Below are 19,319 nucleotides of genomic sequence, written 5' to 3'. Positions count from 1 at the left end.
TTATCATTATGAATCATTATGAAACAAAAAGGTTTAAAGCTTGATCAAGGAAAGTTAGTGCAAAAGTTTCTAACTGACTGTTTTAAGGCACGTACATTCACCCTGTGTTTAGGAAAGTCTACAAAACTCATTCTGAATTGTTTATGACAGTTTTGGTGAATGTGTCTTGTATGTGAATATCAAATGTTCAATGCCGTGGTTGAGTGTCATAACAAAGATAGATGAGTTATGGATTTAGAAATTTTGCTCGAACAGAAGTTACACATGACCTGCAATGATCATCAACAGTGAGACATCGTACTGATTGTTAGAGACAGATCAAGATTAGTGTGTTCTCTGACTGTACACATTTCTTAACTCTCAGAGTTACACTAAGGATTTTCTGGAAATTTCTTTGTCTCGGCTCTCTACCAGTACATATACAGTAGTGATGAAAATTTCATTGTGTCTAGGAAACCTTTCTTGAGCCAGTGACAATAATTTAACATAGAGGGCGCATTATAATCATAATATCATAGATATGCAGAATGATGTTGCCTGTATAACCAATGCACCATCATTAAAGTTTAGCACTGAATGCACATTCCAAGATGGCTTCCCATCATGTCATTTGTCCCTTTTCAGAGTTACGACCCTGCCAGGAGACATGGTTCAGTTGTAAGACAAACTACCGATGTGTACCAGAATGGGCTGTTTGTGATGGAAACAATGATTGCCGTGACAACAGTGATGAAGATCCATCAGTCTGTAGTGAGTGCACTTTCCCTCGCTGACACCAGTAGTAGAAAGCAAATCCTGTGATCCAAGGATAGGGATCACCATGGCTTTGCTTTGACCACTGCTATTTGTCATGTCCAAGAACAAGTGAATTAACCAATGGACTTTACAAAGAGCTACATGGACTGTAGGACTGCTGGATTTATCGTGATCTGATGTTTAGACTCACCAAGTATTATTGATCATCATTGGATATACATGTAGTTGCAAAATAAATAGGATATTTTGACTGACACTGAACACTTATAAACAAAAGAAACCAAAAAAAACCATATACAAAGTTTCATTTGTCAAGGAAGAAAGTTGAAAGTATCATTTATTTTGATCACAATTAAGTTCTATTATCCTCTTCAATTCTGATCTGTTTCCAGGATCTCGTGAATGCAATGATGGTGAATTCCGTTGTGTCAATCATCATTGTATTCCAAACAGATGGCAGTGTGATGGAGATGATGACTGTGGTGATGGCTCAGATGAAGTAGACTGCAGTGAGTCATAACTTCATTTACTAATTGACAGATATACTGAGGAAGACCTCTGGCCAAATTCTTCACGAATGGTGGCTTGAATGTCTAACAGATTGCAATGTACAAAATGCTGTGATGTGATGAATGTTGTAGTTACTTTGACTGACTTAGGGTAGGGATGGTATCTTCAAAATTGAAACCACTTCTAGTTATTAATCTTAAAGACATTTTTTTCTTGATTTTCATTCCAAGGAATACACATGTTAATTATCCACTTTGCCAAAATAGCTACAATCTGAACCACTGCTACTCCAACGCTGCAACCAGGCCATCAGAGATGAAAATTAGATCCATTAAATGCTGCTTCCATATGGTAGTATGGAAGAAGCACTTCTATAATATCATATGGAAATATAATGCCCATGGGGTCTGTTCCTTGATCCAAAGTGAGTTAATCCAAAGCAAAGCACTGTATATGTAGTCATTGGTGCATAGTAAACCCTGACACACTAGCAAAATTGAATAATTTTTTTTATGTGTGTATATTTTTCAGCAAACCGACCATGCAGTGAAAGTGAATTTACATGTCACAATGATGCATGTATTCCAAGCAGATGGCTTTGTGACCATGACAATGATTGTGGAGATGGTTCAGATGAACTTGAATGTCGTAAGTAATTTTAACAACATATCATTTAACATGAAGGATCTGATTGGCAGAGGCTTTGACGCAAACTTCCATCTTCAAGGAAAAAGTTAATGTTAAAAGTTATATCATGTTGTCCTTTCCTTGTGTTTACAAATACAATGTTCATCTAATTGTTCAAAGCCAATGTCTTTCAGTCAACAGAATTGATAACACTTTAAGGGGCGAAACATCATCACAGTTTAATGACAAAGGGATAATATAATGTGATAAGCATAAAAGTTGATGACCTTTAAAGTTTAAAGTTTGTAAAATGGTACCTACTGGTATATATGACTCTGGTAAATTTTACTGATAAAAAAATTGCCATAGCAACAGTAACTGGTGGGGAATTGGTAAAGAAAGCACTGATTCGTGGATTCTGTGTTTTATTTCATCAGATACAATGACATGTCCAGCTGACAAGTTCCAGTGTACCAGTGGTCATTGCATACCAGAGTCCTATCGTTGTGATGGAGACAAAGATTGCAGAGAGGATGCATCTGATGAAATTGACTGCCGTAAGTATGCTGCTATCCCCTCAATTAAATGGAATGACCTAATAAAACATCCTGTATGTGTCAGTTTGATTGGTGTCAGTGGAACAAGTCAAATTGTAAACAGGGACCTAATGATGTTTATGTGAAGTGGTAGGGTAATTTAATTCATTTCAATTAAATCATTGTAATAGCACAAATATCCTTATACAGATTTCAGAAGGCTTTTACATGTAAAAGGCCTCTGAACTCTTCGTCTATAGGATACCTGCACTATTTTACTGAAATTATATGTAAACAGTCTCCAAGCTGTGCATCTATAGTATAAGGATGCTTGTATCTGTAGTGCAAGTAACACATAGATGCAGAGTTCAGAGGCCAGTATCTGTAAAAGTCATCCTCCATATATATTGTGAAAGGTCCTGTCACTTAGTGGGTTTGTAGAGTCTTTGTAAAATGAAATTGATTGATCTGAAATTTACAATGGATAATACAAAGGATAATTACTGTATGATTGAAGATCATAATTTCACTCTGTCAGAAAACGTTTGGAAGTTGAATGTTATGTTTTAGGAGTAGCGTTTGCCCACAATTTACTAGATCTAGAATGTTATTTTCACAATCAGTTGATCTTACTTCCACAGCTACACGATATCCAGACGGCAGATACTGCCCTGCTAACAAATTTCAATGTGACAACACAGTCTGCATCCTGATGTCATGGAGATGTGATGGTGATGATGATTGTGTAGATGGATCTGATGAAACTGCCAGTGTCTGTGGTAAGATCAAGAAATTGGACCATTTATTCCTTGAATCCCAACTGATCTGCTTTCATTTAATGCAAATTACATGGTTGAGTGGTGTTTGAGTAGTATATGCATGTCCAGAGATGATGAGTCTTATTTGAGAATATTCATATACCTTGGATTGTGCTGTATATGTATGCAAACTGGACAGCTGTTTACATTTTCTGATCCACGGTCACTCCAATGGAGTAAAGTGACCATGTCTGATCATTCAACATGAGAAGTACTGTCAAAGGAGACAGATGACATTGAATTGATGTTAGTGGTAAGTTGCATATAGGTTACACAGTTACACATGACTCACTGAAATAACACTTTCATACTTGTCACAGCAAGATAAGTTACTGTAACAGTGTTTTTGTAAAGTAGAATAAGTGAGGTAATATTTCCAGGACTTCCCAGGCGTTTCCTTGAGGGTTGATTCCTTCACATTTTCAAATTGGACATAATATATCAGGCAACACTAGAAAACTAAAATTCCCAAAACATCTGCCAATATTATTCTGTAAAGTTGCCAACTGTTCATTATCTTTTCAGAGAGTATTGATTGTCCAGAAGATTCAAGATTCCGCTGTAACAACAACAAATGTGTTCCGAGATACCGACTCTGTGATGGCGTTGACAACTGTGGTGATGCTAGCGATGAGAATACGCATGACATATGTAAGTACAGAATCAGCTTTATCACAGGGTCATTTTCACTTGACTCTGTACACAAATACTATACCTGATCTGTAAGTGTATTAGGGAGGGAAAGTAGACACAATTACAGCTGTAGTCATCAACCCCTGGTTCTCGCACTTGTGCTTGTTGACCTTGACTGCTTATATTGATTTTATCCCATCTTTGTCTTTATTTGTAAGTTGTGTTCAGTTGATCAGTTTGTTCACAGATGAAGCCAATAAAAATCCTGCTCCTTTAAAACATGAAATAAATATCTGCAAGCTGTTGCTCCATGACATGGTGTGAATTCTCCCTCTTTATCAACCAAAAATCTGATTTTTAATAAATGTAATTTATTAGTATGTATGCATACATGACAATGTCAGGCTGACATTGCTCTTCACTCTTCCATTGAATGATAAGCAGTGCTAAACTACTGTTTCTTGATTGTCACAAATTTTATTGAATTGCACAAGTTGACATACTTTTGAATTTTTTAGCAATGTTTTCTTTGTATCTGTTTGACTTAAATACCCCCAAAGATAGTCACAGTCACAATCTTCCTAAATTTTTGCCAAATTCTTGAAAAAATTAAACAGTTAAAAGGAAAACGGTAAATGAAAAGTTCTGGTACACAGTGTGGCATTTGTGTCCTTTGCTGGTACATTGTTACTGTAACAATAATTTCTGAGCAACATTGCTGATTCCATTGTTGTTGTAGATATTCAAATGTACAAGGTATAAGTCCTTTGTTCTACTTTGGAAGTTGTCTGCGTGTCCAGTTTATCTGTCATTCAGAGATAAAGCTGATATGAAACTATAGCTCTGTAAATGGACTTGATGTTTAATCTGCAGGTCAGGAGATTAGAGAGTGTACAGTTGAAGAGTTCAAGTGCGCAAATAAACAATGTGTGTCAATATCTGACGTCTGTGACACATTTGATGACTGCGGTGATGCAACAGATGAACTAGGATGTCGTAAGTTACATTTTAAATTTGCATCACTAATAGTTCACAACCAGTTCCATTCCCTTCCTACGTTTGTAACTTTGTCAGCTTCTTTACAAAAGTAGTTTTTTGCCTTTTCTTCATCAAATTTGCCTGTCACTTTTTGTCATCTGTTGTCACTTCCTCTATCACGGCTGAGTGTCTACCATTACGCTAAATATCTGTCATGCCAGTAATGCTTGGTCTCTGGTGCTAAATTTCAGTTGGACGATGGTCAAATTTCCATTCCTGTTTTATTTTAAGGTGCTAAAACTGAGGAGAAAAACTTTTAACGCTGGAAACGTGAATGTGGATATGATATTATACCAATCACTCCTTTTGCCGGAAGTTTTGCTGTCAATTTGAGTACAATTTGCTCAATATACAGCTCTCACCTAGCAGCTGTTGCTACATGTATTGTTATGAAGAAGTCTAAAAAGTGACCAAGTGGAAACAAACTACATATAATGAATCCACACATTGCTAACTGTATGGCCATTTTGTAAATCACAGCATGAGCAGATACATGTGATTGTCTGTTATTTGTTTGCTATTTTCAGATAAATCTGATGAAACCATCAATGAGTGTGCCACAAACAACGGTGGATGTGAAAGAGAATGTCATGACATTGCTGATGGCTATTTATGCAGCTGTGGAATCGGTTACAGACCATCTCCATCAGACAAGAGAGTCTGTGAAGGTACCTGAATACATTTCATCCAGGGCAATAGCTCACTTGTCCTAGGGCAATAGCAACTTACTGTATTTTTAACACTTTTCAGATCAAGTCATTGATAATTAGCGCGAAAAATCAGGATACATAGAAGACACTCTTTTAATTACTATAATGAACAACGATATTATGGTTTGTAATAACAATTATTATTTGTAACTATTAGTCCCCACAAACAGTCCGAGGAGACTTACAGATTTTGTTGTGCCAGTGTGTCCATGCGTCCATTCACACAAATTTCTCAGAGATACTGCCTTGAGCAATTTCTTCCAAACTTGATACAAGGATTACCCCTATGTCATACATATGCATGTTGCTTTGTTTTGTGATACAATCCAATATGACCATCATTTCTGTCAATGGTGTCCAAATCCAATAACCAAGTGGGGACTATGGCATTGACAATGACTTGTTATATTTGATTTTTTTACAGATGTGGATGAGTGTGTCGATCCAGTATGCATGCAACTTTGTGACAACTTGAAGGGTTCTTTTACATGTAAATGTGCCCGTGGCTATATTGATGAAATTGGTGATGGCTCACACTGTAGACCTCTAGGTAAGATATTGGCTTCTCAGGGTAAGGCAACCTAATTCACAATCTATAGAGGGTTGGAAAAGAAATCTTTCATGTGTTGTTGATATTCAACAGGTCAAATTTCGGCATGCCGCATTTCAATATACGCAGAAACAATGTGACAAGGACACCATGGAATAGGCAATGGATGTCATGTATGACAAAGGAATGATAATCTTTATAGGCAAACAGACTAGGTAAAATCAGCACAGTTTGTATGTGGCAACAGAAACAGAATGTGAAAATCATTCACTGGCATGAAGGCAGGTGTGGATAATTGAACTTGCTTGATGCACAAAATCTCTGTGCAATAGTTTGTATAGCTATATTTCAATTACCGGTAGTGTGTGCACTACAAGTTTGCGTATAGGTTTTAAATTTGACGTTTAGACAAAGACTCTCTGCCACATTGGTAAAACTACCAGCAAAACTAGTCAACACATGTTTTACTGGTATGCAGTTTGCTGCAAATATTACAACTTTCTCTAAGGATTTACACAGTTGAAATAGTTATTTGATTTGATCAGCATTTATGATATGCGCATTCTTATGACAAATTGAAGAGTAACGTTTTCCACAGTCACATAGCACAATATTCCCACACTGATAATTTGATCGCTGATTTTTTTTTTAAATATATTACCAAAATGTTGCTGAACACAAGTGTTTTTGTAAATATTACCAAAAAGTTGTGATCTATTGATGTATTCTATTGTTCTGAAGGGGAGGCCAAGTCTCTGCTGTACACTGATGGATCAGAACTTAGAAGATACTTTGAAAACACAGATACTTATGGAGACCTTGTCATTGGAGAGAGAAGAACCTGGGCTTTAGATTATTTCAAAGATGAACTCAACCAAAGTATGTCCCTTGATCATGAAAGGTTAAGATCAAATATATACAGCAGTGTGTAAGCTATGGATGGTTGAAACCTTGGCAAGACATGCTCATGGAAGTTTTCTTCATATTCTGTACTTTGTCATGACCATCATTTTTGTTTCTCACATAGATGTTAATGTATGTTAAGTTGCTCAATGTTTGGGTATTCTATTTGTATTATTTTCCAACTGGTGTTTTTGAGTCTACTGTGTCTGATTAAGAGGTTGAAAAATAAGTATTGTCAATACTTGAGTTTAGAAAATGAGATTAAAGTTCCTAAAAAGAAGTAATTGAAGAAAGGGCATGAAAAAAATGCCATGAAAGATTGTTTGTTTAAGTTACGTTAACTACCAGTATTCAATAATCACCTGAATGTCTCTGTACTCAAGCTATGTATAAAGGTTTGATTTAAATACAGAGAATTTAAAAGCAGAATGTAAAAATTTCTGTCTGTTAAAAGTAAACAGTGAAAATTTATAGATACCAGCTTTGGAAGTAATTTTCACTGTTGTTTACTGAGGGATAGAAACTTTTAAATTTAAGTTTTTATCCGTGTATTTAAATCAAATCATCTCATGACTAGAATAAAGAGATATCGTCATTTACTGCCTGTATATTTTGCCATCTCTATACATTTTATCTTCCAGCTGTTGCATATTGGACAGACACATCACAGAGGACAATCAAAAGATCCTATGTTTCTGATAACATAGACCAGCTTGCATTTTCACAAAATCTAGAGATTCCTGATTTGATACGTCCAGAAGGAATTGCTGTAGACTGGGTCAGCAGGTAGGCTGACTTACACCTGATAACACCTCATAATTAGCTTCAATATTCATGAACATTTCACCAAGATCGTTGCTTATGTATTTTATCACCTTCCAAGTTCGATAAAAATGGAATGATACTACAATATTGTGATCTGTCGAGGAAGCATTGCAAATATTTCTTGTGCTGGTGTAAACTCTCTACTCAATATTCAGATGTCAAAGATGCTTGCAACTACACTGACTAGTCATGAGCTCTTTCCCATAAAGTAACGAAAAACAGTCGGAAAACTCTAAAAATAAAACAGGTAATTTTGACTAAGGCATAAAAGTGCTGTGTGCCATGCCTTCACTACACATACGCAGCATCTGGTTTTCAAGTGACAAAGATTTTCAAGTAACAAAAACTTAAATCATACTAAGAGACCATAATTATGTGGAACTAAATCTTGTTACAGACACATTTTAAATGTCTTCTGCTTTTGCCAGGTTGTTGTACTGGACAGATTCTGGTGATGAAGTTGTAAAACCCAGAATCGAAGTTTCCATGCTTGATGGAAGATACAGGAAAAACTCTCCTTACAAATCTGGGAAAACCTGGCGCCATTGCAGTAAATCCAAGGAGAGGGTATGTAACATTGTATCAGACAATGATAACAAATGTTGAACTTTATTGTCCAGTTGCCATAGTTACCACCTGAAACATGAAGTTGTCATGGATGCAGGTATTTGCAGACTTCCATATCCAATGTCCTCCAAGTTGTTTCATACGATGTAAATTACAAAGCATCTCTGAGAATAATTAAGCTAACTATTACCTTGACAATGAGGTATAATGTGTAGCTGTAGGGAGCTGAATTACTCACATAACAGCACAGACTGTCACCATAACAGTGAACCTTAAATATATCAAGTACTTAACTGACACATGCAATAGACTTATAGTTGTGGTTACTATATGAACATTTAAAAAGCACATGTATGGTACACATACACATGTATGGTACACATACACATGTATGGTATGCATACATACATTGCACCCATTGAACAGCTGTTCAGTCCCCAAGCTGACAATAAGTGCACTGAATATACATCTAAAGTCAAGTTCATTACCTCACACAGGTGGATGTATTGGGTGGACAGTGGTGCACACCCTAAGATAGAAGCTGCCTGGATGAATGGCGATAACAAAACAACCCTTGTAGCTGATAGAATAGTTGAACCCACTGGAATCACCATTGACTTTGCAAATAGTGACAGAATATACTGGTGTGATAGGAAAGAAAATATTATTGAAACGATGAATTTTGATGGCTCTAACAGAAAAGTACTTAAAGCAGGAGGTAAGTTTTGCATAGGTTTGAATTATTCCATATGCATTCAGTTACACACATTATTGGTCTCTCTCTGATTGTTTTATTGTCATGTTAATCCAACATGAGCAGTGTGTGTAGTATTTGCAGAGAAAAGCAGTGGGTTCAGTTATTTTCACCGAGTAGCAGTCAACCTGTATTCTTACTACAGTCATATATTTCTACGTCTATCAGATGCTCTCAATCATCCATTCAACTTGGAAGTCTTTGAAGGACATCTGTACTGGACAAACGACACATCTATCCTTCAGTTTGACAAGTTAGGCCGAGGAATTCCAACCACACTGATTGGTGACCTGACACTACCTGTGTCACTGAAAGCTCTTCAGTATATGAGGTATCCCCAGGGTAAGTATAGATATCATACAGCTATTTATAGTTGTAAATTTGTAAATGAATATGGCAATGTACAGACACATCAAGTAAATTTTAACAGCTTCACAACTGTAAGATTTATCATTTGAAATTTATTACTATAAAGGTTTAGGTTATAATGTGCTTTCTCCAAGGCAGAGTGCACTTTTGAGACAGACTGTCAGTTTCAGTGTGGCGTCATTTTGAAATTTGTAAAAGTGGAAAGTGATTCTGTAGCCATTTTGTATTTCTGATTTCAGCGAATATTTGGACTCTCCATAATTTATGGACCTCAAAATGTCTTCCAATTTCTTTAATTATAAAATTAAAAGCATTTAATACTGTTTTATATCAATAAATTCATTTGTGATTGACTGGGCAAGTTAAGTTTAATTTTGGTTTCATTTGAAATTGTTCACAATGTTTTAGCATGTTCATGTTGTAAAGAAAACAGAGACTATAATTCTTCCAATGCATTGATTATTGGGTACATGTAGGTGCTCAAGAAAACATTTTACGGTGATCTATTGACAGCTTTCTAACAGTTGTTTTCTGTCTACTGTACAGAGAGGACACGATGCAAGGCTGGTCTTTGCAGTCACCTGTGTCTACTGATACCCAACAGCTACAGATGTGCCTGTCCTAATGGAGATGAGTTCATTGCAGGCAGTTTGAAACTTTGTAAAGGAGGTAAGTAGTGAAATTGTCTCATCTACCCCTTCCTTTATGTGTGTGAATGCTGGTGTGAACTCTGACACTGCTTGCGTTAACTGAGACTTACACACCGTTTGTGAATTATGCACACCATGTGAGTGAACTCAGACATGACATGTATGTGAACACAGAAACACAGTGTGTGTGAACTTCAGACACACGTGTGTGAATTAACTCAGACTCGTGTGAACTCAAAAATGCTGTGTATGTGTGTGTGTGAACTCAGACATGCTGTGTGTGTGAACTCGGACAGGCCAATAAAAGGAATAAAGACAATACCAAATATGGGCAGTGACGTTTAGCTCTCATTTCTATGCAATGAATAGATGGATGGATGATGGATGAATGAAAATATGAAAAGATGATGACAATAAAAATAGCCTCTGCAGTGCTTTCTCAAAGTGTTATTGAGACACATGCTGATTCAATAAGTTGACACTTATTGGTCATATACTTAGCTATCTACTGATTACACAAGCATTATCAATAGAGGTCATACGTGTGCTTTGGAACCTTCAACTTTCTTGGAAGTTTTTGGTAAATATCAAACAGACATCGGTTACTATGGTAGTACCAAAATAACCTTTCCATAAGCCATTTGTTTTTTACCGTGATGTTGTTGCTAGGTGACTGGGTGCCTTACAGTTAAGTTTGAATCTGATCAAGAATTTACTGAATTTTTCACAATGCCCCATTTTATGTCAATTTCTTATACAGCTAAAGAAGAGCCACGTGATGACCCAGTCCAGTGTCCCTGTCTCAATGGTGGCATCTGTGAGAGGACTGTCAATGACACCATTATATGCAGGTATGTGATCTGACAACCCCTTCAGACAGTCGTACAATGTTTTGGTCTCCATAATCTGTTATTGGCCAAAAGGTTTATACCATTAAATTTGAGGGTATGAATGGGTTGAAGAATATGACATTGGTTGCATACTGGGAAAATAGTCGCAATAGAAGTGGGAAAAGAATTTTTCATCAAGATTGTAATGTATAGTTAAATTCTAATTGTCACAATGTTTACTAATATCAGGAATAAGCATTTTAAACTTTAGAAAGTGTACTGTCAATTAAAAATGTACTTACCCAGTGTAGTGGACAGGATAGTTTTCCATTCTACTTTGCAATTACAGTTTAATGAGGCCTGGTTTGTGATGGTCACAAAGTTTTGAATCATGAGTTAGGTAAAAAAGTTGGAATAATGGAAAATGTTTTTCCTGACAAGCTTTGCATTCTGGAGAGGTAGTGGGTACATGTATGCATGTTGTCAATATTTGCATCTCAGACCACAGCCTCTCCTGTACATATTTTATTATCATTGATCTATTGCCAATAAGTATAAAGAGCAATCTAACTTAACCCTTTCACCCCCAGTTCCCTGTATACAGGTCCAACTTTACCATAGAAAACAATGGATTTGGGAAAAACCACGGTGGTGAAAGGGTTAAAGTTTTCACACTGTTGTAAGTTGTGATGTCAAGATATTTATCACAGGACGATTTCTCATTTGTGAAATATCTTTACTATCCTAAGGTGTCCACGTGGTTGGCTTGGTAGTACATGTAGTGTGCAGGCACGTAAAAGTAACAATATTGATAGCAAAAGAGGTATGTATCCATGCAGGATTTTATTGATAATGGTCAGCAAATTAATACAAAATTTTTATGACTACATTAATTTTGTTATCAATCAAGATTTGTGCCACTGAAGTTGATGTATTCGTGGTAACAAGGCTGTCAATGGATGTTACTGTGCGATTCCAATTTCATGGTTACAAAGGTCCCCATTATGGAACAATCGTCTAACACAGCAGAATTTAACTTCCTAAAGTTGTTAAATCATTAAACTCTTGCACAGACTCCTTGTCTAAACACAAGGCAGTGTGTTGATGAAATTTCAGTGTCATTGTACAGATTCAAATCTCATTAATCACATACACTTTCATCTGTAGGGGACAATTTACAATCTGAAGTAGAAATACACTGCTACTATAATTACCATTTTGACTTTACATACCAGACAATTTAGACAAATAGGTTAAAACTACTTTGAAACAGCAAATGATGTTTTGAAGCTTTACAGTGTGAACATGTCCTTCCAGATGGATGTGTTGTAAGATCAAGAATAAAAAATCATTTTTCTCACCGAGTAAATGCAATTTGCAATGATAGAATGAAATCTCAGTGTTACAATGAATGTAACCAAATGATTTGATCTTTTGCAGATATCACAGTAATGATTGCCGTGTTTACTGTACTTCTGATTATTCTCATTGCCATTGTCATTGCTGTCTTAATTTACTATAGAAGAAAACACAGGTTTGTATCACATTTGATAGATGTAATCATAAATCGGAACATGAATCTCTCAATCTGTCACATCTTATGTCAAACCAACATTGTAATTATCAGAGAGTCCACATAAATTCAATAATACGGAAGAATCCACGTAAGTCAAATACTATGAGATTTTCCACAGAAATTCAATACTACGGGAGAATCCATATTAATCGAATACTACAAGAGTGTCCACAGAAATTCAACACTACTGGGAAATGCACGTATAATACCACAAGAGTATCAGAGAAATTCAGTACTAAGTTAGAATCCATATTAATTGACTACTACAGGAGTGTCCACAGAAATTCAGTACTATGGGAAAATCGACACAAATCAGTACTATGGAAAATCCATGTAAATTTAATACTATGGGAGTGTCCACATAAATTTTATACAATACAATTTTTTTATGCAGTACACACTTTTATATATTTCTATCTTATTCACACTTTGCAAAGTCTTTGTACTCTGTTGACCGTCAAATCAATGAAAACTCTCAGCATTCTGTTGAATTCTACCAATCCCAGTGTTGATTTCTGTGGCAGACATTGAACTCTCATAGGAAAGATCATTAGGGTTAAATGATACATGTTTCTGGAAATATCCTCACTTACAAGATTTTAACAAACAGGTTGAGATGTTGAGAAACCATTTCATAAAGTAATAATCCTCATTGTTTAAACTTGCTATTGACTTTGAAGCAAGGTTCCAACACATTGATTGCTGAGCAGTTTGAATTTCACTGGTATTGAATTTTAAATGATTGGATTCCTGATCAAAGTATGAAGCTAAACGTAAACATTTTACTTTCGAGTGACAGATTTGGAAAGAACAAGTTGAATGTGTAGTATTATATATTGATTGTGAATACTATGACGTCTGAATATTTAATTGTTGGCTTATGAACTGTAAAATAGAATCATTAAATGTATAGTTGAAGCAGCATATGAGATGTCAGTAGATGAAAGTCCATACACATACCACAAACAAATGCTGAGTGTTTTGTATGCAGGCTGGAGGCAATTGTAAAATTTGTGATAAATTCTTATCATGCTGCATATGATTCATGCAGATTTTTTTTATTTGATCTTTGGTAGGGCGAAGTACAGCACTGATCAGAGTGTATCATTCCGCAGTGGAATGAATGTAGATCTTGGAACCCCTTCATATCTGAGTGATGAAGGTGATGTTACGACCAATGGGGTAAGTGTAACAAGCAATATTTACACTGTTCATGTCTGGAATAACGGTTCATGTCCACTCAAAATGGAAATGCTTGTCATGATTACTAAATCAGAAAATGGAAAACGTCAATTACAGAAATGATAACATTACCAGTGTCTCAGTGTCTCTTTTTGTACAAATTGAAATACCTCAAACTTTATCATTGCATAGCTTTAACAATTTTGACCACAGGCTGATTTGTTCATTACTCAAACACTTACAAAGATCAATAGGTACAGCAACCTAAGTAAGTTATTTATTGACAGTGACCTTGGAAAAGATAGGACCATGGCAGAGCCTGGTTTGGCAAATTGTCCAATAAATGTCCTCCATTATACAGAGCTAGCAGAGGTACATTATGAACAATGCTGCAAGTTATATGTCCACAGGTAGTAACAAAGTCTATTCTATTTCAGGAGCCTGTTTTACAAGGTGAATTCCAGATTGATACCATGAACTCTACAGCTTTCAGCAACCCCATTTATGATGTGTCCCTCCACACATCAGAGGAGCCTTCTCTCGCATCACCTGTCTCAATTATCTCTGAAAAAACAGGGACTTCCGAATTCTGAGAGTGCATCCGCACCAGAGGAGATAACTGTTGACATGCCGTTACCAGCCTCGGAAAAAATGCCCCCTCCGACAGAGCCCCTCCCAAAGGTGAAAGAACAAGCTCTTCCTCCTAATGGTCCACCAGCATATAATCTACTGAAGACAACGAAGAGGATACCACACAGTTAGTTGAGAAAGACACACATGAGGAGCAATAATGTCACTTCCTTAGATTTGATCTTTGTACATCCAGTGATAAGATTAGTAAAAGATGCTAAGGTAATAAAAACAAAAGTGCTAGGTCAGTCGAAACTTGTCCAAGCTGCTTTTACTGGGAAACTTTCTCAGTTGTCAGATGAAATATCATGACGGAAAGAGGGCACTGATCATTGAAGTAGCAGTTTAGGTATTTTTGTACAGCTGTGTAAATTTAAGCCTGAGTCATTGAATGAAATGCAAATATTAATGTAAATGAATATATTTTTGCAGGGATATACCAGGGTTCTAATACTGTACCATTAAAACTGACAACAGGTATGGGCTCTTGAATTTTAGCAAGGTGGAAATTACACTTCAATGAAACATAGCATCACTTTTGAATCATGTTTAAATATTGCCGCTTATTTTTCTATTGATTGCGATGATGATGACTCATTTTAGAAAAAGTGTATTTTAACATGTTGTCCTGCCAGTTTCTTTATAGCAGAAATGTTTGACTTTTCTGAGGTAAGCGTGGTCAACTACATTCGCATAATTAACTTGATAATGAGTTTAGCCATCAAATGTGTAATATATAAATTGTTCCTTTCAATGGTGTTCTATTCATATTTCAAGGTCAAAACTAAATTAAAAAAGCTTGTGTTTTCTGGTTAAAGGCCCATGAGCTGCAACTCTGTGAAATTTGTCCAACCTCAAGGTACCTTCAATTTCTTCAGATATTCATTGCAATCTACAAATTGGACAATATAGCTATTAAGTATGCCTCAACAAAGTTCGCTTGTGGCAGAATAGGCAAGAAATTGAACAGATTTCTGTTCATTTTAAATTTCCTGCCATTTTCAAAATCTCTCCACATTATGTGAAAAACTGATAATTTTTTGTCAAAGTAGAGTGAATACCTTTCCCATCCTTTCAGTGGGTGCACTATGTTGTATTTGTAAAACTTCAAATGTGTACATGCACCATTTAGGCTGTTTATCATGTAGTTGTATGGAGGCAGCCATATTTGGCCATTATTATTGGCCATTATTATTTGTCTTAATGAAATCTCCCCATGCAGTCCCACTCAGTGGATAATTATACTTGAGTAAGAACATTTCTGTGAACTAATTTGATCCAAATATAAAATCGTGAAAATAATGCCAAAAGTTGCAGCTCACGTGCCTTTAAATTCTCTGTATATTGAATTTGTTTTACATATGAAGAAAGTCGTGACTATAGCAAATATTTTGTGATATATGCATGAAATTTTCAAATTATTTTGTATTATGTTTATGATCGCATGTTGCTTTTTTGCTTGATTTGCTTCTGTCTTTAATTTCTAAGAATGACAGGCATAATTATCCCTGATACTGATAGCTGTGCCTTATTGGAATCTTCTAAATCTTCAGGTATTATGTTTTATGAGGAAGTACAGTTCATGAATGTGTGCATGAGTCACATTCTGGTCTGAAAAGATCACAGTTAGACGTGATTTTGCAATTTACTGCAAGTGACCATGCCTACGTGGAATGAGACATCTGTACATCCTGCATGTGAGTCGCATGCTGTGGGAAAGATGTATGACTTGATTCACAGTCACAACAATGTCCACCACGTAGACCATGTGTATCAACTGATGCACTCAGTTATACCTGACTAGTGGCCATTTCTTTCTTTTCAAAGACACTCTGTACTGCAAAAATTACAGTCTTCTGTTGAGGACTCTTTAAGAATTCACCAAATGTTCTCTTTTCAGAGGTTTATTTGAAACATTTAGTTACAAAGCAAGCCTGATACAGGACAACAGTTATCCTAGTGTTTTTTAAAGTAATCCTAGTGTGTTTAATACTAATGTGTCTAGTGTGTTCTTTTGCCCTTTTGGTGAAAAAATGTTAATATGGCGTATATCACTGCAAAGGCTCCACATATTGTTTCAGTCACAGATTTTGGTCATGATATCGATTTTGATAATGTTTATTGTACATCTTTGAGTTTGTATATCAGTCAAATTACTCTTTATCAATCCCATGCAAGTGACTGTCTAGAAAGGTTGAATGTGTAAGATTGTTTCAAAAGACTGTTGTGGTGATTATTCTACTGTGCAAAATATCATTTTGACAAGTGATTTCCAGCCAGCTCTTGCCTGAACAAGATTTTCAAAACATTTGACTTTTTTGTAACATAGATACCACCATTCCACATTGCTATTTTTGATGTTAATGAGAAATAGTTCAGAAGTTGTCATTGCCATAATCCTGTATTAACCAGTGGAAAATTCAGAATTATGCAAATGCACATTACCTACTTTGTGTTACATCTTGACACAACAGAAAATGTACTTCAAAAAGATTTCTATTTTTTAGTCAGTCTGATGCAAGTGGATCCTGGAGGCGTGTCAGGATGTACTTAATTAAGTACTGTTGTCAAATGATTTAGGGTAACCAGCCATTGTCTTCAGAGTCAAAATCTTAAGCATCCTATATTTTACATAATAACAAAATATATTACATATGTTTATTTCATAAGAATATGTATTCATTGTCCAGGGTATCAGAATAACCAGGATTCCAGAGTATCGGAATAACTAGGCTCCCAGGGTATATCAGAATAACCAGGCCCCAGGGTCATAAGAATAACTAGGCTCCCAGGGTATCAGAATAACTAGGCACCCAGGGTATAGCAGAATAACCAGGCACCCAGGGTATGAAATAACCAGGCTCCCAGGGTATGAGAATAAACAATAAGGCACCAGGATATATCAGAATAACTAGGCACCCAGGATATATCAGAATAACTAGGCACCCAGGGTATATCAGAATAACCAGGCTCCCAGGGTATCAGAATAACCAGGCTTCCACACTCACTGATGTCAGTATTATGTTATTTGTTTGTAATCTGTCAATCACTACAGACTTTCACTGAATTGAATGTTGTTGATCTTGTGAACTTATTAGTCATGGATATTCAATTCAGTCACATCTGATCACCTTAATTACATATAGGGACTGTGTCATTTACAATGACTTGTTCAATCCTAAATTAGACGTCAAAGGAATTTTGAAACTTCTATTCTGAATTTTGTATTAATTTAATATCACTTTAAAGCTGATTGTCAGGGGAACCATAGCAATAGTACATACAGTTTCAAGTAATTGTAAACATTTCAGAAAGCAAAATACACCTAAATTCATGGTATACCAGTACTTAATCCACTGAAGCTTTGGACAAAATGTTAATTTTAAATTCCAATGTTTGATTAATCCCAATACCTGCAATTGGAAGGAGTTAATTATTACAGGGTAGTAAATTGTCCTTGGTCGGCTGTATGTTAATGGAGATGATATTCTCTGAAATCTATTTACAGTCAAATGTTTCCCATATGTCCATAAAGATTAGTAACTGCTGCTAGGCAATAAAGACAAAAAAGTGATTTTCAGTTTTGAGCAAGATCAAAGTTTAGACTGAAGCATATCAATAGTTGTCCAGGTAATGCAGTTCCTTTTGATACCTTGAGAAACACAGTGTAGGAACTCTAATGCTAATGTGATTAGCTGGCTATGTCTGTCGGTTGGCATTTGTTTCTGAGTAATTGCTTTGCAAAGAAGCAAGAGGATTGACACAATAGGCTGAACTAGAATGATCGTCTTGATTGTGCAATTTTGAAGAATGTTGTTTCTTTGAAGAAGCATGCAAAATTTACAAAGATACAGTGATTTTTTCCAGTAACACTAGTACTTGTTAATAACTTGCCATTTGTTAAATTAACCACAAATCAATGTTTTTCATGACAATCATTTCTCTCATTTTGGTAAGGTTAGCTGTTAGCACTAACATTAATTCAAGCTTTGTGTGCACCAAGATGTATTGCACAGATTGATTGGCTTTGCAATTCCTGGGACTAGTGAAAGATCTGCCACTGTATCAGAGATTTCTAATGACTAGTAAGATGTAGTGTGAAAGGATTTTCTATATTGTATCATTGTCATTTTGAAAAATCTAACTCAAATGGATTTGTACACAGGTGTGGGTGTGTTATTGAGCAAAGAGTTAGGATTTAATTTGAATATTTTGTACTCCATGTACATTAACCTTTGCACCCTGACCCCCTGGTACTCTATGAGGTCATCGGACATTCTGTCCGAGCCGGGTTCAAAGGTTAATGAGAAATGTTTGAAAAGGTTTGATAAATTTGCAAATCCCCAAGCATTTGAACTTTCACTGTCTCCAAATACAGCAGTCAAGCTTAATGCAAAAATAGCATTAATCTAGACATTAATGATGATATTTAGGGAATGCAAATGATAACTTTGAAACTAGCGATCCCTTAATGAGAATATTACATAGCTGTAAGTTTTTGTAATTCAGAAATATTTTATTCAAGATTTGTGTTGGCCATTATTTGAAAAATCATCATCATTTAATAGACAAGGTAATCCAAATGATCTGGTAGGTTGTGTGTCACAAAATATTGTTTAACCGTTTCACCCCCATTTCCCAGTATAAAGGTCCAACTTAACCATAAAATCCATGGGACTGGGACAAAACCATTGAAGGAAAGGGAAAAAAAGACTAAATATGCGAATTTTACTGTGAATACATTCCTTACTCTTGTAATTGAAGTGTCTGTATTTTGATTGATCTCTATTTGAATCAATTTGTTTGATCACATTTTTCCTGCAGATATTTTTTAAGTGTTTGCCTATTATGTAGA

The 19,319-nt window shown here is 35.7% G+C and overlaps 1 protein-coding gene across 1 annotated transcript in view; it reads left to right on the top strand.

The window, feature by feature from the left end:
* LOC139144518 (low-density lipoprotein receptor-related protein 2-like) overlaps nt 1-18,654 on the top strand; it is a 166,290-nt gene extending 147,636 nt beyond the window's left edge. The window contains 21 exon segments of the mRNA XM_070715216.1: nt 625-750; nt 1,149-1,265; nt 1,798-1,914; nt 2,331-2,450; nt 3,071-3,208; nt 3,773-3,898; nt 4,754-4,876; nt 5,446-5,586; nt 6,053-6,178; nt 6,920-7,057; nt 7,723-7,867; nt 8,335-8,451; nt 8,453-8,473; nt 8,971-9,191; nt 9,396-9,569; nt 10,143-10,265; nt 11,007-11,097; nt 11,826-11,899; nt 12,517-12,610; nt 13,729-13,834; nt 14,272-18,654. Coding sequence (XP_070571317.1) covers nt 625-750; nt 1,149-1,265; nt 1,798-1,914; nt 2,331-2,450; nt 3,071-3,208; nt 3,773-3,898; nt 4,754-4,876; nt 5,446-5,586; nt 6,053-6,178; nt 6,920-7,057; nt 7,723-7,867; nt 8,335-8,451; nt 8,453-8,473; nt 8,971-9,191; nt 9,396-9,569; nt 10,143-10,265; nt 11,007-11,097; nt 11,826-11,899; nt 12,517-12,610; nt 13,729-13,834; nt 14,272-14,427 — 2,594 coding nt within the window. The 3' untranslated portion in view covers nt 14,428-18,654.
* Nucleotides 18,655-19,319: the final 665 nt, after the last annotated feature.

The sequence above is a fragment of the Ptychodera flava genome, chromosome 11 (assembly GCF_041260155.1).
Source record: "Ptychodera flava strain L36383 chromosome 11, AS_Pfla_20210202, whole genome shotgun sequence".
NCBI lineage: Eukaryota > Metazoa > Hemichordata > Enteropneusta > Ptychoderidae > Ptychodera > Ptychodera flava.
This window is presented reverse-complemented; position numbering and strand designations above follow the sequence as displayed.